The sequence below is a fragment of the Pogoniulus pusillus genome, chromosome 4 (assembly GCF_015220805.1).
Source record: "Pogoniulus pusillus isolate bPogPus1 chromosome 4, bPogPus1.pri, whole genome shotgun sequence".
NCBI lineage: Eukaryota > Metazoa > Chordata > Aves > Piciformes > Lybiidae > Pogoniulus > Pogoniulus pusillus.
The window spans coordinates 46,117,499-46,144,423 of NC_087267.1; the positions used below are offsets into that span (position 1 = coordinate 46,117,499).

At 50.8% G+C, this 26,925-nt stretch overlaps 1 protein-coding gene across 1 annotated transcript in view; it reads left to right on the forward strand.

Moving 5' to 3' along the window:
* EXOC4 (exocyst complex component 4) overlaps positions 1-26,925 on the forward strand; it is a 500,658-nt gene that overhangs the window by 379,617 nt on the left and 94,116 nt on the right. The window contains exon 11 of the mRNA XM_064142739.1: positions 2,284-2,503. Coding sequence (XP_063998809.1) covers positions 2,284-2,503 — 220 coding nt within the window. The remainder of the gene's footprint in view (positions 1-2,283; positions 2,504-26,925) is intronic.

Consider the following 26,925-nt stretch of genomic DNA (forward strand, 5'->3'; position numbering starts at 1 on the left):
AGCACAGATCACACAGGAACACAGCCAGACAGGCCTTGAAAGGCTCCACAGAAGGAGACTCCACAGTCTCTGGGCAGCCTGTGCCAGTGCTCTGGGACCTTTCCAGTCAAGAAGTTCTCCCTTGTGTTGAGCTGGAACCTCCTGTGCTGCAGCTTACACCCATTGCTGCTTGTCCTGTCCCAGGGAGCAGTGAGCAGAGCCTGTCCCCCCCTCCTGACCCTCAGCCCTCAGATGTTTAGAAGCATTGATCAAATCCCCTCTCAGTCTTCTGCTTTCCAGACTAAACAGCCCCAGGTCCCTCAGCCTCTCCTCATCAGGCAGTGCCCTCCTGTCCCCTCATCATCCTCACAGCCCTCTGCTGGACCCTCTCCAGCAGATCCCTGTCCCTCTGCAACTGGGGAGCCCAAAACTGAAGGCAGTATTCAAGATGAGGTCTCAGCAGGGCAGAGCAGAGGGGCAGGAGAACCTCCCTTGATCTGCTGGACACACTCTGCTTAATGCACCCCAGGACCCCATTGGCCTTCTTGGCCCCCAGGGCACATTGCTGTGCCATGGATGTTCTCCCCCAGCACCCCCAGGTCCCTCTCCTTGGGGCTGCTCTCCAGCAGTCACCTCCCAGCCTGTGCTGCTGCAGTTTGTTATTCCTCCCCAGGTGCAGGACTCTGCACATGTCCTTGTTGAACCTCATTTGGTTCCTCTGTGCCCAGCTCTCCAAGTCTGTCCAGGTCTCTCTGGATGGCAGCACAGCCTGCAGCTGTCTCAGCCAAGCTTCCTAGTTTGGTGTAAACCTCCTTCCAGTTAGTTCTAGTGAGCCAGTCTCATAGCATCATAGAATCAAACAGGTTGGAAGAGACCTCCAAGCTCATCCAGTCCAACCTAACACCCAGCCCTGGCCAATCAACCAGAGCCCAATTCCTAATAGTTTTGATAGATACCATTTTAAAAGGACATCTGAGTTCATTGCCTCAGATGTAACTTAATGCACAAACATAGGCTGGGTGAGAAGTGGCTTGAAAGCAGTCTTGAGGAGAAAGAGTTGGAGTGTCAGTTGGTAAAATTCAACATGAGCCAGCAATTGTTGGCAGCCCAGATGGCAGTGTCTTGGGCTGCATCAGAGGAACTGTGACCAGCAGGCCTAGGGAGGTGATTCTGCCCCTTTGCTCTTCTCTTGTGACACTCCACCTGCAGCACTGCATCCAGTTCTGGTGCCTCCAGCACAAGAAGGATGTGGAACTGTTCAAGGGGGCCCAGAAGAGGCCACAAAGATGTTCAGAGGGCTGGTGCACCTCCCTGATAGGGGTAGGATGGGAGAGTTGGGGCTTTCAGCCTGCAGAAGAGCAGGCTCTGAGGAGACCTTAGAAGAGCCTTCTATTACCTGAAGGGGGCTACAAGAAAGCTGGGCAGGGACAATTTACAAGGCCTGTAGTGACAGGACAAGGGAGAATGGATTGAAGCCAGAAGAGGAGAGAGACTGGAGATTAGGAAGAAATTGTTTCCAGTGAGGGTGGTGAGACACTGGAACAGATTGCCCAGGGAGGTTGTGGTTTCTGCCTCCCTAGGGGTATTCAAGGCCAGCTTGGGCAGGACCTTGGGCAACTTGGTCTAATGGGAGATGTCCCTGGCCACGGCAGGGGGATTGAAACTAGATGATCCTTAAAGCCCCTTCCAACCCAAAGCACTCTGTGGTTCTGTGATGCTATGAAATGCCAGCATGATTTCTAGAAGAAACTCCCCTGTGTTAAACAGATGGCATCAGTGCACTCAAGATGTGTTGCAGGAGGGGATGGCAACTATTTTGTGTTAAATTATTCCTGAAATCATCCTGCTGTTCTGCAGGAATGGGATCCTAGGATGCAACAGTAACAGGATAACACAGCCATAGGGAATGCAGGGTGCTACCAGCGTTATGCAGTGTGTTTTGCAGTGGTATCTGCAGACCTTGAGCTGCAAGATGTTGCTGTTCAGATGTTGAGGTGCTGGAAGGTGTCCAGAGAAGGGCAACAAGGCTGGAACACAAACCCTATGAGGAGAGGCTGAGGGAGCTGGGGGTGTGCAGCCTGCAGAAGAGGAGGCTCAGGGCAGACCTCATTGCTCTCTACAACTGCCTGAAGGGTACCTTATAGACGTTCTCAAGTCTTTGTGCTTCATCTTGGCACAGTTTATAGTCATCCCCTCATGGCTGGTGCTTGTTTCTAAGATGAAGGAATGACAAAGGCAGCCCTGACACATTTAGAGTAACTCCATGGTTTATCTACATTGAAGCCTTCCCTTTCTGTTTTCCAGGTTTATCCAGGAGGTAGAGCATGCAATGGAGCTTGGCCCAACCAAGCAGTGTCCTCTCCGTGAGTTCCTCACCATGTACATCAAGAACATCTTCCTCAATCAGGTCCTGGCTGAGATCAACAAAGAGATTGAAGGTGTCACAAAGGCATCTGATCCCCTGAAAATACTGGCTAATGCAGATACCATGAAGATCCTGGGTGTGCAGCGACCCCTTCTGCAGGTAGGACCTGACTCAACACACACACATGGACACACACACACCCACACCCCTTACTGTCCATGTCTAGCTGTGACCTGATTTTATGTCCAGTGAGGAAAGATACAAGCCTGCTTGAATGAGTCCAGAGGAGGGCCAAGAAGATGATCAGGGTGTGCTTCTGCTTTGAGGAAAGTTGGAGTTGTTCAGCCTGCTGAAGAGAATCATAGAATCAGGCAGGTTGGAAGAGACTTCCAAGCTCAGCCAGTCCAACCTAGCACCCAGCCCTAGCCAGTCAACCAGACCATGGCACTAAGTGCTCCAGACAGGCTTTGCTTAAGCACCTCCAGGGACAGAGACTCCACCACCTCCCTGGGCAGCCCATTCCAATGCCAATCACTCTCTCTGCCAACAACTTCCTCCTAACATCCAGCCTAGACCTCCCTTGGCACAACTTGAGACTGTGTCCTTGTGGTGGTTTGGGTGTTCCCCACCCCCCCACACTTTGGAAATCACCCAGACTAGACTCAGCCAGCTCTGGGAATTGAATGAAGCTTGTATTTACAGCTAGCACAACACACAAGCAGAGATTTACAGTCTATATACAGCTATAGACAGCAATAGACAAGGGAAAAGGTAATCCAGAAACACAGCAGCCCTCCCAGAAACCTGAGTCCCCAGGAGGGGCTCTCAACCACCCCTGCACCTTCCCCCTGCCCCTCTCAACCTTAGCCCAGATGTTGCCTTGTGCCCCAAGGAAGAATGAAGGGTCAGCCAGGGGGGGTAGGAAGGAGGTGAATTAATCAGAGAGACAGAGGATGAGGTTAGAGAGAAATGCAGCCCAGAGCTCAGGCTGTGCTCGAACTGCCTTATCTATGTTTTTGCTCTTGTTCTTACACATCTCAGCAAGCCTGTGAGTGAAGTAGACATCACCATTGTTTCTCTTTCACAGCCTGTGATCTAATCCTTCTCACCAAAACATTTTGGCTAGGTTCAAACTAGCACAGTCCCCTTGTTCTGTTGCTGCTTGCCTGGCAGAAGAGACCAACCCCACCTGGCTACAGCCTCCCTGCAGGCAGCTGCAGGCAGCAATGAGCTCTGCCCTGAGCCTCCTCTTCTGCAGGCTGCACCCCCCCAGCTCCCTCAGCCTCTCCTCACAGGGCTCTGCTCCAGGACCCTTGCCAGCTTTGTTGCTCTTCTCTGGACATGTTCCAACATCTCAACATCTCTCTTGAATTGAGGAGCCCAGAACTGGACACAGCACTCAAGCTGTGTCCTGAGCAGTGCTGAGCACAGGGGCAGAAGAACCTCCCTTGTCCTGCTGCCCACACTGCTCCTGAGCCAGCCCAGGATGCCATTGGCTCTGCTGCCCACCTGGGCACACTGGAGACCTTCTTGTGGGTTTTCAAGTGGCCAACTTCAAGTAATCCTACAGGAAAGATGGGGAGAGACTTTTTATGAGAGCATATAGGATGAGGGGTGATGGCTTCAAACTGAAAGAGGGCTGATTTAGCATAGATATTAGAAAGAAACTCTTTACTGTGACAGTGATGAGACAGTGGAACAGGTTTTCCAGAGAAGCAGTGAGTCTTCCATCCCAGGAAGTGTCAGGCTGGTCAGGACTTTGAGCAACCTGATCTAATGGGAGTTGTCCCTGCCCATGGCAGGGGGTTTGGAACTAGATAATCGTTAATGTCCCTTCCAACCCAGACCATTGTGTAATTCTGCAGTGCTATGTCCTGCCAGGTATCAGTGTTGACTCTGTGACTGCACTCTATTCAAGTGTCACTGCTGGTATAGTCTTTTCTGATCCATGTATGCAGGTATGGAGGTGGACATGGGCTGCTACGCTTCACTTGTGCAGGAGGATATGTCCCTTTTGTTATGTGTGTCAAGCTGATGACATCTTTGCATCTTGCCTGGCACCTTGTAGCCATCACAACAAACCACTGCCATAAGGAAATGTGTTACCATGATGAAAAACAACTTTCCTGTGAAGGTGCAGAGCCTTGAAGCAGGCTGCCCAGAGAGGTTGTGGAGTCTCCTTCTCTGGAAAGCTTCCAAACTGCCTGTCCCTTTGTCATCCTGGGCAACCCACTCTGGGTGACCTTGCATTAGCAAGGGGGTTGGACTGGATGATCTCCAGAGGTTCCTTCCAACCAGCACCATGCTGCTGGGATTCTGCAATTCATATCCCACCCCCTCAGAAGTTGATTTTGAAGGTTTTCACTGTGTGGCTCCCTTAGAAGCTCTGGGGACATTTGCAAATCACAGAACCATGAGTATGGACTAAATGCACCTGCTGAGCTGCCAGGAGGAGCAGAGATGAGGTCTGCAGCCTCTCGAGCTCAGCGTGTTTGTGACTGATGTGATGCTGCTGCAGCGAGGCAGCTGGATTGCTTCCTCAGCCAGATAAGAGAGATTGGAGAGATTGGACTTTGAAGTCAGAGGGGTTATAGGAGAAGTCTCTTTTGAGATGCTCTGTTTGGAGCTCTGGTGTGAAGTAGTGATAAATAGCTGCCTGAGTAACAGGACAGACCAAAACGTCTGTGTTTTATTTGCTGTGTGAGACTAAAAGGAGTGAACTCAGTGTCAGCTCTGATTCTTGCTCTGATTTGGGTCAAACCCTAATATTCCTTTTAAATTAGGATTTAAAGAGACCTTAAAAAGGGACAACTTGCTGCAGCCTCTCAGGACTTAAAGGGGTCCTGGAAGAAAGCTGGGGACAGAATTTTATCAGGGGCTGTTGTGACAGAACAAGCAGTGATGATTTTAAACTAAAAGAGGAAGATTAAGACTAGATAGAAAGAGTACTGTGTCCAGTTCTGGGGCAGTGGGATGAGACTGAACAAGGCCAAGTGCAGGGTTCTACACTTTGGCTACAGTAACCCCAAGCAGCACTGCAGGCTGGGGGCAGAGTGGCTGAGAGCAGCCAGGCAGAGAGGGCCCTGGGGGTGCTGGCAGAGAGTATCAGAAGCTGAGACAGCAGTGCCCAGGTGGGCAGCAGAGCCAATGGCATCCTGGGCTGGCTCAGGAGCAGTGTGGGCAGCAGGACAAGGGAGGTTGTTGTGCCCCTGTGCTCAGCACTGCTCAGGCCACCCCTGGAGTGCTGTGTCCAGTTCTGGGCTCCTGAATTCAAGAGAGATGTTGAGGTGCTGAAAGGAGTCCAGAGAAGGGCAAGGAAGCTGGGGAGGGTCCTGGAGCAGAGCCCTGTAAGGAGAGGCTGAGGGAGCTGGGGGTGTGCAGCCTGCAGCAGAGGAGGCTCAGGGCAGAGCTCATTGCTGTCTACAACTGCCTGCAGGGAGGCTGTAGCCAGGTGGGGTTGGGCTCTTCTGCCAGGCAAGCAGCAACAGAACAAGGGGACACAGTGTGAAGTTGTGGCAGGGGAGGTCTAGGCTGGCTGTGAGGAGGAAGTTGTCCCCAGAGAGAATGATTCTGTGAATTTCTTTTTACACTGAAGGTGTTGAAACACTGCCCCAGGTTGCCCAGTGCCCAATTCCTGCGAGCATTCTAAGTCAGGATGTCTGAGGCCCTTAAGCAACCTACTCTAGTTGCAGATGTCTGTGTTGACTGCAGGAGGGCTGGACTAGATGACCTTCAAAAATCCCTTTCAATCCAAACTCATTTTGTGATGCTATGAAATTATTCCCTCTTTTCTGTCAAATTGTCTCTTAAGGGGTGAATAATAGCTGAAAGTTCTTAGGAGGTGGCACACATCTCACAAGGTTCATCTGGCTGCATTCTTGGTTTCTAACTGTCAACTGTGTGCATGCTAATGCTATATGGAATCATAGAATCATTTAATAACCAGGTTGGAAGAGACCTCTAAGCTCATCCAGTCCAACCTAGCACCCAGCCCTGGCCAACCAACCAGACCATGGCACTAAGTGCCTCAGCCAGGCTTGGCTTCAACACCTCCAGGCAGACAGACTCCACCACCTCCCTGGGCAGCCCACTCCAATGCCAATCACTCTCTGCCAACTTCTTACTAACATCCAGCCTAGACCTATATTAATGATTATTATCACTGTGATAGTTGGGGGGATTGCTGGTAGTGTTGCAGACCAGTGACCGCGGTCTCCATAGGAACAAGAGTCTCTCCTCACCACAACCCTTGGCAGTAGCTGTAAACATCAACTCATAGAATCAAGCAGGTTGGAAGAGACCTCTAAGCTCATCCAGTCCAATCTAGCACCCAGCCCTGCCCAATCAACCAGACCATGGCACTAAGTGCCTCATCCAGGCTTGGCTTCAACACCTCCAGCCACAGAGACTCCACCACCTCCCTGGGCAGCCCATTCCAATGCCAATCACTCTCTCTGACAACAACTTCCTCCTGACATCCAGCCTAGACCTGCCCTGGCACAGCTTGAGTCTGTATCCCCTTGTTCTGTTGCTGGTTACCTCTTGTCGAAGGAGACACTGAAAACATGCCCTGAACTTCAGCAAGTGTAGTCCCTGAGAGGAGCCTGAGCTGCCAAGTCAAATCAGAGGCCAGCTTGAGCTCTCTCTCACAATCTCCTTTCCCTTTACTTTGTTTCCTGCGACATGAAATTAAACTGAGCGGAAACCTGAACTCAGCCTGTGTAAGCATCTGACCTTATCACGAGCTGAAGATACTTCATGGTGATATTAACACAGAAGCTTTGGAGCAGGACCACAGAGGCTGTTCATCTTACAAATTTATTTCAGCTCCTTAATGTGCTGCTGTGTTTTGGTAGGTCTTGGCTTCATTTGTAAGCACGAAAATGTGCTCCGTGATAGGAATAGATTTCCTTAAAGTTCATCTGCAGCTGAAGAGGCAGAAGGGCTTGGAATTTTCTCCTCCAGTTCCTGTAATTTGTTTCTCATGATGGATGGAAATAATTTGAAACTGTTATTATACTTGGTCAGAATGGATGTGGTCAGAAGGTCTGCTTGTTCCCGGCATTATAGAATGGTGATGTTGTGAAAGAGAAGAAAAATGGTGGCTGCTTAGAGCCAAGTCATCCAAATAGCTCACTGAAATAATGGTATTGATTTTACATGAAAAGAATGGGGTGGGGGGGGAAAGGAAGGATTTAAAAAAGGGCTACAGAATCAGAGAATTATAGAATCAGCCAGGTTGGAACAGACCTCCAAAATCATCCAGTCCAACCTAGCACCCAGCCCTGGCCAGTCAACCAGACCATGGCACTAAGTGCCTCAGCCAGGCTTTGCTTGAGTACCTCCACCACCTCCCTGGGCAGCCCATTCCAATGCCAATCACTCTCTCTGACAACAACTTCCTCCTAACACCCAACTTAGACCTCCCCTGCCACAGCTTGAGGCTGTGTCCCCTCATTCTGTCACTGGTTGCCTGGCAGCAGAGCCCAACCCCACCTGGCTACAGCCTCCCTTCAGGTGCTTGTAGAGAGCAATGAGCTCTGCCCTGAGCCTCCTCTGCTGCAGGCTGCACACCCCCAGCTCCCTCAGCCTCTCCTCATAAGGTTTGTGTTCCAGGCCCCTCCCCAGCCTTGCTGCCCTTCTCTGGACACCTTCAAGCATCTCAACATCTCTCTTGAATTGAGGAGCCCAGAACTGGACACAGCACTGAAGCTGTGGCCTGAGCAGTGCTGAGCACAGGGGCACAAGAACCTCCTTTGTCCTGCTGGCCACACTGCTCCTGAGCCGGCCCAGGATGCTGTCCTGCCCACCTGGGCACTGCTGCCTCATCGAATGAACCAGGTTGGAAGAGACCTCCCAAGATCATCCAGTGCAACTTATCATCCAGCTCTATTCAGTCAACCAGACCATGGCACTAAGTGCCTCATCCATTCTTTTCTTGAACACCTCCAGGGCTGGTGACTCCACCACCTCCCTACTGTCTACCAGTACCCCCAGCTCCCTCTCTGCCTGGCTGCTCTCAGCCACTCTGTCCTCAGCCTGTAGCACTACTTGGGGTTGTTGTGGCCATAGTGTACAACCCTGCACTTGGCCTTGCTAAGTCTCATCCCATTGGCTGGGAAGAGGTATTTGATGTTTCTGAACTGACAATGCAGGAGCCTCACAACGTTGCCCTCATCACCTCCTGGTGCACGACCCAAATCCGGTGCCTAGCATGAAGGAGCCTTGCACCTCTCTCCCAGTGCTGTGTTAGTTTTTCCTCTCTCAAGTCACTTGTGGAGCAGTTTGTGGTCCAAGCATCCCACTCCTTTCTATCCTGAAGATCTCTCTGAAGCTTTCCCGGCAGGAGCCAGGGTGGTGATTGGAACAGGGCTGGGGAGTTTATCAGCTCCCGCTGCACAGGCTGATAATAGCTGCTTTTTGATAGCTATCAGCACATGTTTGAACTGAATTAGCTTACAGATAAGAGCTTTCCTCTCATCCTGTGCCATCATGTCCTCACAGATGAATCATCCATTTCTGTCAAGATGAAGCTTTAAAAAACAGCCCTGAGTTCTTGGGTACCTTTGGTATATATTGCATTGAACTTGGAAGATGGTCTTGTTTTCTCTCCTTACATGTAAAGTACAGAGGATCCCTATCATAGAATCATAGAATCAAGCAGGTTGGAACAGACCTCCAAGCTCAGCCAGTCCAACCTAGCACCCAGCCCTGGCCAAGCACCCAGACCATGGCACTAAGTGCCTCATCCAGGCTTGGCTTCAACACCTCCAGCCACAGCAACTCCACCACCTCCCTGGGCAGCCCATTCCAATGCCAATCACTCTCTCTGACAACAACTTCCTCCTAACATCCAGCCTAGACCTCCCCTGGCACAGCTTGAGGCTGTGTCCCCTTCTTCTCTTGCTGCTTGCCTGGCAGCAGAGCCCAACCCCCACCTTTTAAGAGTGACTGAATAACCATGAAAGTAATTTGTTTCAAAATTATTCTGCATTAAACTTGAGGCTGTAATTGCTTAAATCAATACCAAATTAGGCTACAAGCTGCTTGACAGCTTCTTAGAGCCTGTTCCCGTACGGTTCGTGTCAAGGTGATAAATCTTTCCAGCTAAGTGGTCACTACTCATAAAATCACAGAATTGTTTTGGTTGGAAGAGTCTTTTAAGATGAACAAGTCCAAACATTAACATAGTGCTGTAAAGTCCACCACTACACTGTGCCCCTCAGTACCACATCTGGGATTCTTACACTGATCTTCAGAGTATGCTGCCCTGCCTCCATCCAACCACAAGGTTCATCTTCCTGCAATTTCAGTTGCAGCAGAGTGCAATTTTTCCTTTGAAACATTGGAGCAAGGGTTGTGACTTACCATACTGTGTAGATCATAGAATCAACCAGGTCACTAGAGACCTCCAAGCTCATCCAGTCCAACCTAGCACCCAGCCCTGGCCAGTCAACCAGACCATGGCACTAAGTGCCTCAGGAAGAATGGTCACAGTGAGTGTTGTTGGCTGCTGGAGAGCAGCCAAACAGAAAGGGATCTGGGGGTGCTGATTGATACCTGCCTGAGCATGAGCCAGCAGTGTGCCCAGGTGGCCAAGAGAGCCAGTGGCATCCTGGCCTGCATCAGGAATGGTGTGGTCAGCAGGAGCAGGGAGGTCATTCTGCCCCTGTACTCTGCACTGGTTAGACCACACCTTGAGTCCTGTGTTCAGTTCCAGGCCCCCCAATTTAGGAGGGACATTGAGATGCTTGAGCGTGTCCAGAGAAGGGCAACGAGGCTGGGGAGAGGCCTTGAGCACAGCCCCACGAGGAGAGGCTGAGGGAGCTGGGATTGGTTAGCCTGGAGAAGAGGAGGCTCAGGGGTGACCTTATTGCTGTCTACAGCTACCTGAGGGGTGGTTGTGGCCAGGAGGAGGTTGCTCTCTTCTCTCAGGTGGCCAGCACCAGAACAAGAGGACACAGCCTCAGGCTGTGCCAGGGGAGATTTAGACTGGAGGTGAGGAGAAAGTTCTTCACTGAGAGAGTCATTGGACACTGGAATGGGCTGCCCGGGGAGGTGGTGGAGGCACCGTCCCTTGAGGTCTTCCAGAAAAGCCTGGCTGAGGCACGTAGTGCCATGGTCTGGTTGACTGGATAGGGCTGGGTGCTAGGTTGGACTGGATGAGCTTGGAGGTCTCTTCCAACCTGGTTGATTCTATGATCTCTTCCCTCTGCACAGCCAAAATGTCAAGAGGTGTCAAGATCAAGCAATTGAGTCCATGGTGGAATTTTGTAGCTGAATCTTCTTCAGTTGGAATGGAGACAAAATTCTCTCTCTTTGGGAGTCTGAATCTCCCTATCCCTCTCAGTATTTCTTAGATAAAATTTGTCTCTGAGGGGGAACATTGACTGCAGTTTACTGCCTTTTGTGGAAGCTTTTACAAGGCTCCCATGTAATTCATCTGTGGATGTGTAACTTCTCCAGTGAGGCTGGTCGTGGAACTGAGAGTTATGTAAAAGCAGTTGCTAGCTTTAGGCAAACCATTACAGCACTGCTTCAGTTTCTGTTTAAATTCAGGTTTTAATGTCCATGGTCAGGAAAACCTAGGTAGGGAATGGCTTTGAGTGGCATATGGACATGTTGAAGGGCTGTGCCTCACAGGCAAAAGTATTTTCTTCCTCTCTGGATCTGGAAAGCCATCCCATGATCTGGCTGATTTAGTGTGAAGGAGGCAGTCCTGTTTGAGGTCTCTGTAGCTTATTAATCCCTGCAGTCACTGTGTATCTAGAATCATAGACTCAGTCAGGGCTGGAAGGGACCACAAGGATCATCCAATTCCAACCCCCCTGGCAAGGGCAGGGACACCCTACCCTAGAGCAGCCTGGCCACAGCCTCATCCAGGGACACCCTACCCTAGATCAGCCTAGCCACAGCCTCATCCAGCCTAGCCTTAAATGCCTCCAGCCATGGGGCCTCAACCACCTCCCTGGGCAACCCATTCCAGCCTCTCACCACTCTCCTGCTCAACAGCTTCCTCCTCACCTCCACTATCACTCTCCCCACCTCCACCTTTGCTCCGTTCCCCCCAGTCCTGGCACTCCCTCACAGCCTCAAAAGTCCCTCCCCAGCTTTTTGGAGCCCCCTTCAGATCCTGGAAGGCCACAAGAAGGTGACCTTGGAGTCTCCTCTTCTGCAGACTGGACAGCCCCAACTCTTTCAGTCTGTCCTCGTAGGAGAGGTGCTCCAGCCAGTGTAGGGGTTGGCTTAGATGGCTTATAAAATTGTAGGGGAACTGGATTCATGAACTCAGTTCTGGAACAGGATCCAGGAATGCACAGATTGACATCAAAGGCAGAATGGCCATGACTTGACCCTGGTGGTCTCTCAGCTTTATCCTGAAGATGATATCCATGGCATGGAGTCCTTGTTGGTCAGTTTAGCATCACTTCTCCTGAGGTCTGCCCCTCTCCGTAGGTGCCATCTCTGACTTACTGCACCCCAGTGTGGGACACAAGAAGTAGCAGTGCCCTTGGTGTGCACAGGAGCAAGTCTAAGCAAGAGCCTTTCTGCAGCCCAGGCCTTGGCAGTGACTCTCCACATCAGCACTGTCACTGCTAGAAGCAATCACTGTGCAGACCTGCCCTGAACTTCAGCAAGTGCAGTCCTGAGAAGAGCCTGAGCTGAGAAGTCCAATCACTGACCAAAGTTAGTTCTGCTCTAGCTCAAACCAGGACACTCTTCTTCGTGTAGTGCCAAATCCATGTTAATGTTCCTTGTCTCTCATGACCTAAGACTCAGTCACAGCTAGAAATCAGTCACAGAAAAAGGCAAACATCCCAAGCCTTGACTGAAATCAGTGTGAGTGGGTGCAGAATGTGTTTGGTCATGATCCTGCATGAGACCACCAGGTTGTTTTGTTCACCTCAACAAGTCTCTATTGCAAGACATCAGATTTTGACCCACACCAACACAGACTGGATTTGAACTTCATAAATGAATGGCAGTTGTTAATAACAGGTCTGAAGAACTGTCCTTGAGTATTTACATACTCAGTATCATAGTATTGTAACTACATTAGTCAGGAGGGATCTCTGGATTGAATTATCCCAGTGTTACTGAAATATACCTCCCCCAGGGTCAGTCTAGTCAAGATGGTCTTGACAGTACTAGATGTGAAGCTGTGTGTGGAGGGTTTGTATCAGTGAATCTAATCAAAAGATGTTATGGCCAAAACAGGTGGGTTAATAAAAAGAGATGATCCAATCTTGTACCTCTTAGCAATTACATTGTGCTTTTGGTTAGTAAATACTTCCCCCCTCCCCAAGAATGTAATTTATTGCATCAAATTTGCTGTTCAAAGTCTGCCCTTCTAACATGGCTTTGTAGTTCATCAGGCAGCATCATGGCTAGGGGCCAAGAATAGAATCATAGCATCAACCAGGTTAGAAGAGACCTCCAAGATCATCCAGTCCAGCCTATCCCCCAGCCCTAGCCAGTCAACCAGACCATGGTACTTCAGGGTGACTTCATGTCATTAGCTTTGCTTGCTCAGGGTTGTGGCTGCTGGGTTATTTTGGAAGCTGACCTCCATCAGGAGGGCTCCATTTCCAACCTTAAGCTCTGGGTTTCAGCACAAGCAATGATCATTGCTCTGAAGGTCCTTGGCAACCAGCAGCTTCAGGTTGTAGAAAGAGAGCTGCCTGAGCTGATGGTGCTGGGAAAGCTGTTTGGAATGGGGTCAGAGCTTGTGCTGTCAGGGTGGGCTGGGGGGCTGCGGACTGGCTGCTGTCTCTTTCCATCTCTCTGCAGCAGAGTTTTTTGGTGGACAAGCCAGAGAGATGTAATGGTTTCTGACACATCTGCTGACAAGGACTGAGCTGCATTAGCACCCTGTCAATGCCATCTTCTAAGAGCTGCCTTTTTTGAGACCTGTTTGACATTGCTGGCTACCAAAGGCATCCTCAGAGTTTGGCCTTTGTGGGAAGAGCAGCAGGAGGGTGAGGGGGAGAGACAGAGCTGCATGGCCATCAGGAACCTGTGGGGATCAGCTGCTCTAAGGGAGCAGAAGAGCCCTGAAGTCACCCTGAGAGCTGGAATGGATGTGAGGAGAAGTTGACTTCCTCTCTGTGAATTTTCTGTCTCCATGTTTTTTCTGGTCATTAGTCTGGTAAGTGGAAAAAAAAGAGACAGGCTGCAGGTCTCTCACACTGGAGGTGGCCTGACAAGACAAAGAGGAGAATGAGAAATAGCTCTCACTGTCTTCTGTCTCGTCTTCTAGCAGGACTGTCAGGCTGTGTTTGTGTCAATGCAGTTGTCTGTACAGGTCCTGCCTTAGTCCTGTCTCCACTCATGCACTGTCTGGTGAGCCAGTAGGACTGCAGGACTTCATCCCTTTTGGTTTGCTCCTGAGTTAAGACAGGGCTTTTAGAGTGATGGGTGGCATTAAACATTGATTCTGTTTCAGCCTTTCCCACTCCTTTGGATAGGATAGTTCAGGGCCCCTCAATCCAAGAGAGATGTTGAGGTGCTGGAAGGGGTCCAGAGCAGGGCATCAAGGCTGGGGAGGGGCCTGGAGCAGAGCCCTGTGAGGAGAGGCTGAGGGAGCTGGGGGTGTGCAGCCTGCAGCAGAGGAGGCTCAGGGCAGAGCTCATTGCTGCCTGCAGCTGCCTGCAGGGAGGCTGTAGCCAGGTGGGGTTGGGCTCTGCTGCCAGGCAAGCAGCAACAGAAGAAGGGGACACAGTCTCAAGTTGTGGCAGGGCAGGTGTAGTCTGGATGTTAGGAGGAAGTTGTTGTCAGAGAGAGTGATTGGCATTGGAATGGGCTGCCCAGGGAGGTGCTGGAGTCTCTGTGGCTGGAGGTGTTGAAGCCAAGCCTGGCTGAGGCACTTAGTGCCATGGTCTGGTTGCTTGGCCAGGGCTGGGTGCTAGGTTGGGCTGGCTGAGCTTGGAGCTCTCTTCCAACCTGCTTGATTCTATGATTCTATTTTAAAATCCTGCTATCAAGGTGCATGTGGCAATTTCTGGCTTACCCAGAAGTCAGCAGGAGTGTGCAGTGTTGGCCATAGGGAAGTGAGGGAGATCATAGAATCATAGACGCACCAGAGTGCTGCTGGGATTGCCTCCAGGATGCTCAGCACATCAGCTCTTGATGACATGAGTGAGATGAGGAGCAGAGGAGCAGCTGTATCTTGCAGGATTAACCCTTTAAAGAAGCTTTGCTGTGATGTTAAGAGGAAGTTGTTGGCAGAGAGAGTGATTGGCATTGGAATGGGCTGCCCAGGGAGGTGCTGGAGTCGCTGGGGCTGAAGGTGTTGAAGCACAGCCTGGCTGAGGCACTTAGTGCCATGGTCTGGTTGAGTGAACAGGACTGGGTGCTAGGTTGGGCTGGCTGAGCTTGGAGGTCTCTCCCAACCTGCCTGATTCTCTGATTCTAAGGCACTGCAGTGTTCAGGCTCTCCCTGGACTTTTTCTCAGTGGCAGTTTGAGTAATCACTGGGCCAGCAAAACCACTAACACTTTTCTTGTAGCTTATTTTATTTTTATTCTTTCCTCCTTGCAGTTGTTTATTTTCAGAAGTTGGGAATAAACCACATGGCTCAGCCCCAGGCTTGGTCACAGGCCTTGATTGATTATTTTAATTACCAAAACAGCCCAGACAGGCTCCTTCAGCAGTAACATTGCGCTCATAAATCCTTATTTTGCTTCACATGGCTGAGCCCACATGGCTGGTGTCAGAAACAGCCCTTCTTATCTTTGTGTCCAGAGGAGAAGCTATTTAGCTTGGCCACCCTCCTGTTTGTTTAAAGCTTAAGCTGCACATTTCTCATTTGCAACCTCATTGAGCACGGAGCATCCATGGCAGGGGAGCATGGTGCTGGGATGCTGAAGCAGAACTGGCCTTTATCCAAGGGTGCTTCTGAAAAGTTAAGTGTGAAGTCTCAGCACCCACAGCAGTGAGCACCAGAGATTGCCCAGGGAGTTGGTAGATGTCCTGTCTGTGAAACATTCCAGGTCAGGTTGTTCTGGGGAGGTTCTTCTGCCCCTGTGCTCAGCACTGCTCAGGCCACACCTTGAGTGCTGTGTCCAGTTCTGGGCTCCTCAATTCAAAAGAGATGTTGAGGTGCTGGAAGGTGTCCATAGAAGGGCAGCAAGGCTGGGGAGGGGCCTGGAGCACAGATCCTATGAGGAGAGGCTGAGGGAGCTGGGGGTGTGCAGCCTGCAGCAGAGGAGGCTCAGGGCAGAGCTCATTGCTGCCTGCAGCTACCTGCAGGGAGGCTGTAGCCAGGTGGGGTTGGGCTCTGCTGCCAGGCAACCAGTGACAGAATGAGGGGACACAGTCTCAAGTTGTGCCAGGGGAGGTCTAGGCTGGATGTTAGGAGGAAGTTGTTGTCAGAGAGAGTGATTGGCATTGGAATGGGCTGCCCAGGGAGGTGGTGGAGTCTCTGTGGCTGGAGGTGTTGAAGCCAAGCCTGGCTGAGGCACTTAGTGCCATGGTCTGGGTGAGCTGAGGCACTTAGTGCCATGGTCTGGGTGATTGGCCAGGGCTGGGTGCTAGGTTGGACTGGATGAGCTTGGAGGTCTCTCCCAACCTGCTTGATTCTGTGATCTAGTTGAAGGTATTGAAGGATTCTTGGTTGGGCTTTTTTTGGCTGTCTCTGCACCTCTTAGCTGAAGGTTCTGTCTCTCTGTCACAAGAGTGCATTCCCTCCCCCCCTTTCCCTCTGCTTCATTTCCCTCATGAATCTCAAATTTGATTTGAAACACAACCTCCTGGACATTATTGATGGCTTTAAGAGAAGAAACTTGGTGTACTCTTGCCAAGCTCACTGAGGCTTACATTCCCTTTTCTTCCCTCTCACATTTGAAGCCAGCAGCCCTTCCCTTTAAGAAGCAGAACTATAATTTCCAGTGTCTGAAATGTTTTCCTAATCAGAAGAGCTGCATGAGGAGAGCCATCACATTTTAAATAATTGATGGCTACTTTATTAAGTTGTCAGCACTAATTCATCCTCCTTTTGAAGCACTTGGATGTTCAAAGCAGTAATCCTTTTACAACAGGCTCATTGTTTTTTTAAAGGGAAGTTCATTTTTATAATTGCTTTTTTTTTTCCCCCACCCCCCACTACAGGATGGAATTGTGAGGGGGAAGGATGAAGCACCTTCCAGCTCATGCAGGCTCTAAAATGCCTTTATTAGTACCTCTGCTGCTAATTTCTCTGCTTCCCTCTTTTTGCTGGTGTTTATTTGTACCTGGTTTGAAAGTGCAATCTGAGATACGACTCCGGAGAGCAAGAGAGAGTTTCATCTGTTGTGGGATGGGAAAGCGGAGGAAGTTTGCTTTCTTTTTCATAGAATCATAGAATCAATCAGGTTGGAAGAGACCTCCAAGATCATCCAGTCCAACCTAGCACCCAGCCCTGGCCAAGCAACCAGACCATGGCACTAAGTGCCTCAGCCAGGCTTGGCTTCAACACCTCCAGGGATGGTGACTCCACCACCTCCCTGGGCAGCCCATTCCAATGCCAATCACTCTCTCTGACAACAACTTCCTAACAACATCCAGCCTGGACCTCCCCCAGCAAAACTTGAGACTGTGTCCCCTTGTTCTCTTGCTGGTTGCCTGGCAGAAGAGCCCAACCCCACCTGGCTACAGCCTCCCTGCAGGCAGCTGCAGGCAGCAATGAGCTCTGCCCTGAGCCTCCTCTTCTGCAGGCTGCACACCCCCAGCTCCCTCAGCCTCTCCTCACAGGGCTGTGCTCCAAGCCCCTCACCAGCTTTGCTGCCCTTCTCTGCACACCTTCCAGCACCTCAACATCTCTCTTGAATTGAGTGGCCCAGAACTGGACACAGCACTCAAGGTGTGTCCTGAGCAGTGCTGAGCACAGGGGCACAAGAACCTCCCTTGTCCTGCTGCCCACACTGCTCCTGAGCCAGCCCAGGATGCCATTGGCTCTGCTGCCCACCTGGGCACACTCCTGGCTCATCTTCAGCTCCTCTCTCCCAGCACCCCCAGCTCCCTCTCTGCCTGGCTGCTCTCAGCCACTGTCTCAGCCTGTAGCACTGCTTGGCTTTTCATCAGTTGCTTCCCATCCTTGTCAAGCAGCATTCAGTAGGAGGGTGGCAGTGAGGTAGTGATCATTTGGAAGGAAGGGACTTCTAAGAATAGGACATCAAAAAATTACAGAATCACAGCCTGATGTAATTTGGAAGGGATCTCTGGAGATCATCTAGCCTGGCATCCCTGCTAAAGCAGGATCACCCACAGCAGGTTGCCCAGGACCTCCATGTCCAGGTGGGTTTTTAATTTCTCCAGAGAAGGAGACTCCACAACCACTCTGAGCAGCCTGCTCCAGGCCTCCAGCACCCTTCAGGGAGTAGATATTCCTTGTATTTAGGTGAAGCTTCCTGGATATCAGTTTGTGCCTGTGGCCCCTTGTCCTGTTTCTGGCCACCATTGAAAAGTGTCTGGCCCCATCCTCTTGGTCCTCATCCTTTAGGTATTGATCAGCAATTCAGAAGATTCCCCTCTTAGTCTGCTTTTCTCCAGGCTCAACAGCTCCAGAGCTCTCAGCCTTTCCTCCTCAGAGAGATGCTCCACACCCCTCAGCATCTTTGCCACCTCCACTGGACTCTCTCCATTAGTTCCCTGTCTCTCTGGATCTGGGGAGCCAAATGAACACTTCCCAAACCACTTGGGCAGTGCAGAAAGGGAGAAGAACCTCCCTCAACATCTGGCCACACTCTTCTTGAGGCACTGACTATGTAAAACTGTTTGGTGGTACCAGGTTCTGCAGCTCCATTTCTGGTTATTCTGGATCTGGTCCAGAACTCACTGGGGAAATCAAACTGCTGTGGTGGGCTCTGTAATCAAAATATTCAGGGACTTTGTGTCTCTGAAAAGTAGACTGCTACAGGGAGTGAAAATAGGGTAAAGTGATACAACTCTTCAGGCATCCCTGCCCTGGGCTGTGTTCTGTTTTAATTAATTAGATGCTGATTATAGCTGCTGGAGAAGGTAAAAATGAGAGAGAACTGGAAAGCATTGACTTTGTGAAGATGGTATCCTAGATTCCCATCTTGGCTGACCTTGAAGTCCATGGAGTTTTACTGCATTTCTCCCAATAAGAGTGAGATGAGATCTCTGCCATTAGCTTCAGATAATCATAGAACCATAGAATCAACCAGGTTGGAGGAGACCTCCAAGATCATCCAGTTCAACCTAGCACCCAGCCCTATCCAGTCCACCAGACCATGGCACCAGGGGCCTCATCCAGCAGCCACCCATTTTAAGTATTAAAGGACAAGAAAAAGTTTGGGTCATTCAGCTGCATCCCACTCCTGTTTGTGTGAATAGCATCAGCCTCTTGAGTGGCACAAAATCAGAAGTAAAACAAGCTGTGAATGAAGGGAACCAAAGATTCAAGCCTCCAAGGAAGTTCTTCACAGAGAGAGTGATTGGCATTGGAATGGGCTGCCCAGGGAGGTGGTGGAGTCTGTGTGCCTGGAGGTGTTGAAGCCAAGCCTGGATGAGGCACTTAGTGCCATGGTCTGGTTGATTGTCCAGGGCTGGGTGCTAGGTTGGGCTGGATGATGTTGGAGGTCTCTTCCAACCTGCTTGATTCTGTGATTCTACAAGGAGTTAGAGCTTTCCTCCAGCTGCTCGTGCAGTCACTCATCTGAAAATGAAACTGTATGTGATTTGGGTCTCAAGTCTGGATGATCTTGGTGGTCTCTTCCAACCTGGTTGATTCTATGATCTGATGACACTTTCTAGCCCTTCCTCTGAAGCATCTTCAAATAACTACTGGCAGAGACAAGGAACAGGACTTAGAGCAGTCACCACACCAGAAAAGAGAGGAGATGCTAAGATTAAACAGCTGATTCTCTGAGGAGGAAGAACCTGCTGCTAGATCAGGGTGGAATATCCCTGACAAATGGACTCAGGCATGCAAGATCTACCCACTGTTGAGTGCAAGCTCACAAATAGCTGGAGGGTGTCAGGGCTTACTTGGTCTTTTAGGTTCTTCAGAGTAATTTGGCAGCAGTTGCCTGTTTTGTCAAGCCCCCCAGACCAGTGTTTAATTGAAATGAATTGCCTGTGTGTCCATAAATGGGTAGTGAAGTGTCTGTGTCGTGGCTGAGCATCACTTAATTACGCTTGGCGTTGCGGCTCACAGCTGGGCTGAGGAGCAGCCAGGAAAGCTGCTTCCCATCAAGGCAAGTTTCAAGTGAAGGGGAACAAGTCCTCCTGCTAGGTTTTTTTATTCACATTCATGATTAACCAGAGCTTTGACGTTGGAGGTGCAAGTTGGTATGTGTTTGATCATCATGTGCCCTATGAGGAGAGGCTGAGGGAGCTGGGGGTGTGCAGCCTGCAGCAGAGGAGGCTCAGGGCAGAGCTCATTGCTGTCTGCAGCTGCCTGCAGGGAGGCTGTAGCCAGGTGGGGTTGGGCTCTGCTGCCAGGCAAGCAGCAACAGAAGAAGGGGACACAGTTTCAAGCTGTGTCAGGGGAGGTCTGGGCTGGATGTTGTTAGGAAGTTATTGTCAGAGAGAGTGATTGGCATTGGAATGGGCTGCCCAGGGAGGTGGTGGAGTGGCTGTGGCTGGAGGTGTTGAAGCAAAGCCTGGCTGAGGCACTTAGAATCATAGAATCAGCCAGGTTGGAAGAGACCTCCAAGATCACCCAGTCTTGAGAACCAAATTGCATACAATTTCATTTTCAGATGACTGACTGCACAAACAGCTGGAGGAAAGCTCTAATTCCTCATAGAATCATAGAATCAACCAGGTTGGAAGAGACCTCCAAGATCATCCAGGCCAACCTAGCACCCAACCTTGTCCAATCGATTAGACCATGGCACTAAGTGCCTCATCCAGTCCTCTCTTGAACACCTCCAGCCACAGAGACTCCATCACCTCCCTGGGCAGCCCATTCCAATGCCAATCACTCTCTCTGCCAACAACTTCCTCCTAACATCCAGCCTAGACCTCCCCTGGCACACCTTGAGACTTAGTGCCATGATGTAGTTGATTGGCTAGGACTGGGTGCCAGGTTGGACTGGGTGAGCTTTGAGGTCTCTTCCAGCCTTGTTGCTTGTATGATTCTCTGAAGGCAGTGAGTTATGCACGCTGGAGGAAGGAGGAGAATTGTGTGCTGATGGTATTGGCCAGCTGTCATTGGAGTAGACATGAGAGTTTGAACCTCCTTGAGATCTTCTCCACATATAATCAACCAGGTTGGAAGAGACCTCCGAGATCATCCAGTCCAACCTCTCCCCCAGCCCTAGCCAGTCAGCTAGACCATGGCACTGAGTGCCTCATGCAGGCTTTTGGTTTGAGCCCCCCCTCCCCTCTGTGCAATGTGCCTTTCCTCTGGGTGTTTCCCCTGGACTCCTCTATTTGGTGTTTTTGTGTGTACAGCAGCTTAGCTTCTTTTAAAGCTGCTTTCCACCCCGTGTCTGTGTTTAGGTAATGAGAGAGGTTGTTTTCCCTCTGATGAGGAAAATGATTTGAAATGGTTTTCCTCTAATAGGTTAGCAAGTGTTGAGATTGATGTAATGAAATAATGGCAGGGGAGCATCTCCCCTTGAGTTTGCTGTGCTGCTGAAAAACATGCTTCTTGACAGCCTTCAGCTTTTACTTCCAGGCTTATTCTCTTGGTCTTTCACTTAAGAACAGCTTCTAAAAGGTGTCTTCAGGTAGCTATTCCTGTAGTCCAGTTGATCTCCTCTAGTCAGTACCATCCACACCGACCTCAGGTGTAGGTAGCACATGTGTAGATGACTGATCACTTCTGCAGCAGATGGCAAATGCTCATTACCTTTTGGCTTCTCTAACCCCCCCAGGGGCTGGTTGTAATTTGTAGCCATGACATAAGTTAAGCTTATTTGTAGAGGAAGATTTTTGCCATGAGTGGGTCATTAGTTGCTATTTTTAGTATTAGTTTACTGCCTTTGTGAATGGCCTGGATGAGATGATCAAGGACACCCTTGACCAGTTTGCAGATGACACCCATGAGGGCAGGAGTGTTGATCTGCTCTACAGAAGGTTCTGGGCAGGCTGAGTCAATGGGCTGAGGTGAACTGAATGAGGGTCAGTGGGGCCAAGTCAGGCCACCAGGTCCTGTACTTGGATTGCAACAACTCTAGGCTTGGGAAGGAGTGGATGGAAAGCTGCCCAGTGGAAAAGGACACAGAGATGTTGGTTGACAACCAGGGGAGGGAGGATAAGCCAGCATTGTGCTTAGGTGGCCAAGAAGGCCACCAGCATCCTGTCTTAGATCAGTAATAGTGTGGGCAGCAGGACTGGGACAGGACTTGTCCCACTGTACTCAGCATTGATGAGGCCACACCTCAAGTCCTGGGTTCAGTTTAGAGCCTCTCACTCTCCTCAAGAAGAACATGAAGTTGCTGGAGCATGTCCAAGAGGGACTATGAAATTGCTGAAGGATCAGGAGCACACATCTTAGCTGAGGGATCTGAGCTTGTTTAGCCTGGAGAAAAGGAGGCTGAGGGAAGACCTTCTCACTCTCTACAACTCCCTGGAAGGAGGTTGGAGCACAGTGCTGGTCAGTCTCTTCTCCCAAGCAGCAAACGGTAGCACAAGAGCAAACAGCCTCAAATTGCACCTCAAGGAAAGGTTTAGTTGGACATGAGAAAAAATTTCTTCCCTGGCAAGGTTGCCAAGGCCTGTCCCAGGCTGCCCAAGCCTCAAAGTGGGGTTTGACAGGGCTGTGGGCAGCCTGATCTGGTAGAGAATGGCTCTGCTTGCTGCAGAGGGGGATAACTTTTGGAGGTCACTTCCAACTCAGACCATTTTAGGATTCTATAAGGCAGTGGTAGAGTCATTCCCCTTGGGAGGATTTAAAGGCCATGTAGATGTGCTGCTGAGGGCCATGGTTCATGGTTGGATGTGGCAGTGCTGGGTTAGCAGTTGGACTTGATAATCTGAAAGTCTTTTCCAACCTGGGTGATTCTGTGATTCTGTGTCAGACAACAAGGAGAGCTCAGCTGCTTGCTGGACCCATGTCCTTGCAGTAATTAAGCATCAAGAGAATTTATTACAGGTGTTAGTTCATAGAATCACAGAATCAACCAGGTTGGAAGAGACCTCCAAGCTCAGCCAGTCCAACCTAGCACCCAGCCCTGGCCAATCAACCAGACCATGGCACTAAGTGCCTCACCCAGGCTTGGCTTCAACACCTCCAGGGACGACGACTCCACCACCTCCCTGGGCAGCCCATTCCAATGCCAATCACTCTCTCTGACAACAACTTCCTCCTAACATCCAGCCTAGACCTCCCCTGGCACCACTTGAGACTGTGTCCCCTTCTTCTGTTGCTGCTTGCCTGGCAGCAGAGACCAACCCCACCTGGCTACAGCCTCCCTGCAGGCAGCTGCAGACAGCAATGAGCTCTGCCCTGAGCCTCCTCTGCTGCAGGCTGCACACCCCCAACTCCCTCAGCCTCTCCTCACAGGGCTCTGCTCCAGGCCCCTCCCCAGCCTTGCTGCCCTTCTCCAAACACCTTCCAGCACCTCAACATCTCTCTTGAATTGGGGAGCCCAGAACCGGACACAGCACTCCAGGTGTGGCCTGAGCAGTGCTGAGTACAGGGGAAGATTAACCTCCCTTGTCCTGCTGCCCACACTGCTCCTGAGCCAGCCCAGGATGCCATTGGCTCTGCTGCCCACCTGGGCACTGCTGCCTCAGCTTCATGCCTGTAAACTGTTTTTTTCCATGCAATTGCCTAGTAAAGCAGGAGCAGTCCTTTTCAAGCACTTCTATCACAGCAGACTCAGCAGCAAAGCCACAATTTCAGCTGTTTTTCCCTTTCTGATCTGTTTTTCCTTCAATCAGATAACAGCCCCTGTCTGCTCTCTCTTGGCTTTCCTGTTGCTTTACAATCCCATGAAACTTCCAGCATCCTTCCTGGTTTGAGGGTTGGGTTTTTTTGTTGTTTTTTTTATATCAAGCTCTTAGGAAAGGCAAATGAAAATAGCAGGAGCAGAGAGAACATGAATCCTTTCATTGCTTTTGGAGTCAATTTTAGGGAGCTGCTGCAAGAACAAAATGCAGAAGCTTTTAAAAACATTTCTGTTTCCAGCTTAGAGAGGGAGAATGCTCAAACCTTGTCAGGTAGATCTCCTTGGTGCAGCAAATTATGGGATGGGGGGTGGGAATGTTTAGGTAAGGGCACTGGAAACTGGTAAGTAAAAGTGTGCTTTCTGCTGCCCCTTTTGAGGACTTTCTGTGTACTTCACTGTAACTGGATTAGCACCATTTTTCTTGGCTGACTGTTATAAATTGGCTCTGGGTGAGATAGGCAGGGTCACAACACAGGGTGAAACCCTCACTTGCTTTAGTCAGAGTTTACTCTGCACTCTCTCACTCAATTTTCCTTAGTTGAAGAGGTCTGCAAGGCAGACATCAGGATTTGTCCTGTTGCCAGCACTGATCAGCAGCATTTGTCCATTCCCCAGCATTTGTCAGCAGTTTTGTGTATCAGAATCATTAAAACCAGAAAAGACCTCTATGATCATCAAGTCCAACCATCCCAACCATCAACCCAACACCACCATGGCCATTAGACTGTGTTCCAGAGTCCTATGTTCACACATTTCTAGAACACCTCCAGCACCTCTCTGGGCAGCCTGTTCCAATGCCTTGGCGACTCCAGCACCTCTCTGGGCAGCCTGTTCCAATGCCTTGGTGACTCCAGCACCTCTCTGGGCAGCCTGTTACAATGCTTTGGCGACTCCAGCACCTCTCTGGGCAGCCTGTTCCAGTGCCTTGGTGACTCCAGCACCTCTCTGGGCAGCCTGTTCCAATGCCTTGGTGACTCCAGCACCTCTCTGGGCAGCCTGTTCCAATGCCTTGGCGACTCCAGCACCTCTCTGGGCAGCCTGTTCCAATGCCTTGGTGACTCCAGCACCTCTCTGGGCAGCCTGTTCCAATGCCTTGGCGACTCCAGCACCTCTCTGGGCAGCCTGTTCCAATGCCTTGGTGACTCCAGCACCTCTCTGGGCAGCCTGTTCCAATGCCTTGGTGACTCCAGCACCTCTCTGGGCAGCCTGTTACAATGCTTTGGCGACTCCAGCACCTCTCTGGGCAGCCTGTTCCAGTGCCTTGGTGACTCCAGCACCTCTCTGGGCAGCCTGTTCCAATGCCTTGGCGACTCCAGCACCTCTCTGGGCAGCCTGTTCCAATGCCTTGGCGACTCCAGCACCTCTCTGGGCAGCCTGTTCCAATGCCTTGGTGACTCCAGCACCTCTCTGGGCAGCCTGTTCCAATGCCTTGGTGACTCCAGCACCTCTCTGGGCAGCCTGTTCCAATGCCTGACCACTCTTTCAGGAAAGAAATTGTTCTTAATATCCAACCTAAACCTCCCCTGGTGCAATTTGAGGCCATTTCCTCTTGTGCTATCACTTGGTACTTTGGAGGACAGACTGACCCCCACCTAGCTGCAACCTCCTGCCAGTTAGTTGTAGTGAGCCACTCTCCTTTATTCCAGGCTAAACAATACCAGTTCCTCAGCAGCTTCTCACAAGACCTCTTCTCCAGACTCTCCATCAGCTTCATTACTCTTCTCTGGACGTGTTAAATTAGGGAATAAGAAGAGATATGTGACTCATTGGTGGCCACAGGGCTATACAGTCCTGGAATAGAGAGGGCAGGATTAAAGGTTGTGTTTTCACATTGTGGGACAGAGGAGCCATAGAATCAGAGAATCAGCCAGATTGAAAGAGATCTCCAAGCTCATCCAGTCCAACCTGGCACCCAGACCTGTCCAATCATAGAATCAATCAAGTTGGAAGAGACCTCCAAGCTCAGCCAGCCCAACCTAGCACACAGCCCTGGTCAGTCAACCAGACCATGGCACTAAGTGCCCCAGCCAGGCTTGGCTGCAACACCTCCAGGGACAGTGACTCCACCACCTCCCTGGGCAGCCCATTCCAATGCCAATCACTCTCTCTGCCAACAACTTCCTCCTAACATCCAGCCTAGACCTCCCCTAGCACAGCTTCAGACTGTGTCCCCTTGTTCCCCTTGGGAGACCAACCCCACCTGGCTACAGCCTCCCTTCAGGCAGCAATGAGCTCTGCCCTGAGCCTCCTCTGCTGCAGGCTGCACACCCCCAGCTCCCTCAGCCTCTCCTCACAGGGCTGTGCTCCAGGCCTATCTCCAGCTTTGTTGCCCTTCTCTGGACACCTTCCAGCACCTCAACATCTCTCTTGGATTGAGGAGCCCAGAACTGGACACAGCACTCCAGGGGTGGCCTGAGCAGTGCTGAGCACAGGGGCACAAGAACCTCCCTTGTCCTGCTGCCCACACTGCTCCTGAGCCAGCCCAGGATGCCATTGGCTCTCTTGTCTACCTGGGCACACTGCTGCCTCAGCTTCAGCTACTCTCTACCAGTACCCCCAGGGCCCTCTCTGCCTGGCTGCTCTCAGCCACTCTGGCCCCAGCCTGTGGTGCTGCTTGGGGTTGTTGTAACCAAAGTGCAGACCTTGCTTTGCACTTGGCCTTGTTCAGTCCCATCCCCTTGGCCTCTGCCCACCCATCCAGCCTGGCCAGGTCACTCTGCAGGGCTCTCCTATCCTCCAGCAGCCGCACACCTGCTCCTAGCTTGGTGTCATCTGCAAACTCACTGATGCTGGACTCAATCCCCTCGTCCAGATCGTCAGTAAAGATATTGAACAGGACTGAGCCCAGCACTGGTCCTTGGGGATCAGAATGGCCAGCAAGAAGTGCTTTTGGAGCCTATTCTAAAGTGTAAATAGTAAAACAGACTGTGGTCAACCTTCCCTCCTCCTTAGGCTTCATCATCATCTCTGATAGCCCAGCTCATTCTCTAAATGCTGTATGCAGCATCCTTTCCAAATCACATTAAGTCTGACAGCTCTGCATTGCCTTGATAGATGTGTAAGTGGTCAGCCTGGTGTGAAGGCCACCAAGACTCGTGCCTGCCTCCTATCTCCCATCAGCCCATCTCATCACAGGCTCCCATGGAAATGAATTCTAGGCTCCCATTACAGGACAGATGAAAACTGTTTACTTGTTTCAGTTCTGAATTGGCAGTAATTAATTTAGAGAGCAGCGAGGTGTGAAAATAGTTCTGCTATCTTCAGCCTAGGCAGAATCACTGTTCTGAGAGACCTCTTGGGACATGAAGTTTTAACTCTGGCATCTGATGCACAGCATCATACAGTCTGCCTTCCAAGCAGCCAGGCTGCCCTTCCACAGAACTCCTGTTAAAGAGGAGGTGTAGCATCATAAAATAGAATCATAGAATCAAGCAGGTTGGAAGAGGCCTCCAAGCTCAGCCAGTCCAACCTAGCACCCAGCCCTGGCCAAGCAACCAGACCATGGCACTAAGTGCCTCAGCCAGGCTTGGCTTCAACACCTCCACAGCAACTCCACCACCTCCCTGGGCAGCCCATTCCAATGCCAGTCACTCTCTCTGCCAACAACTTCCTCCTAACATCCAGCTTAGACCTCCCCTGGCACAGCTTGAGGCTTTGTCCCCTTGTTCTGTTGCTGCTTGCCTGGCAGCAGAGCCCAACCCCACCAGGCTACAGCCTCCCTGCAGGGAGCTGCAG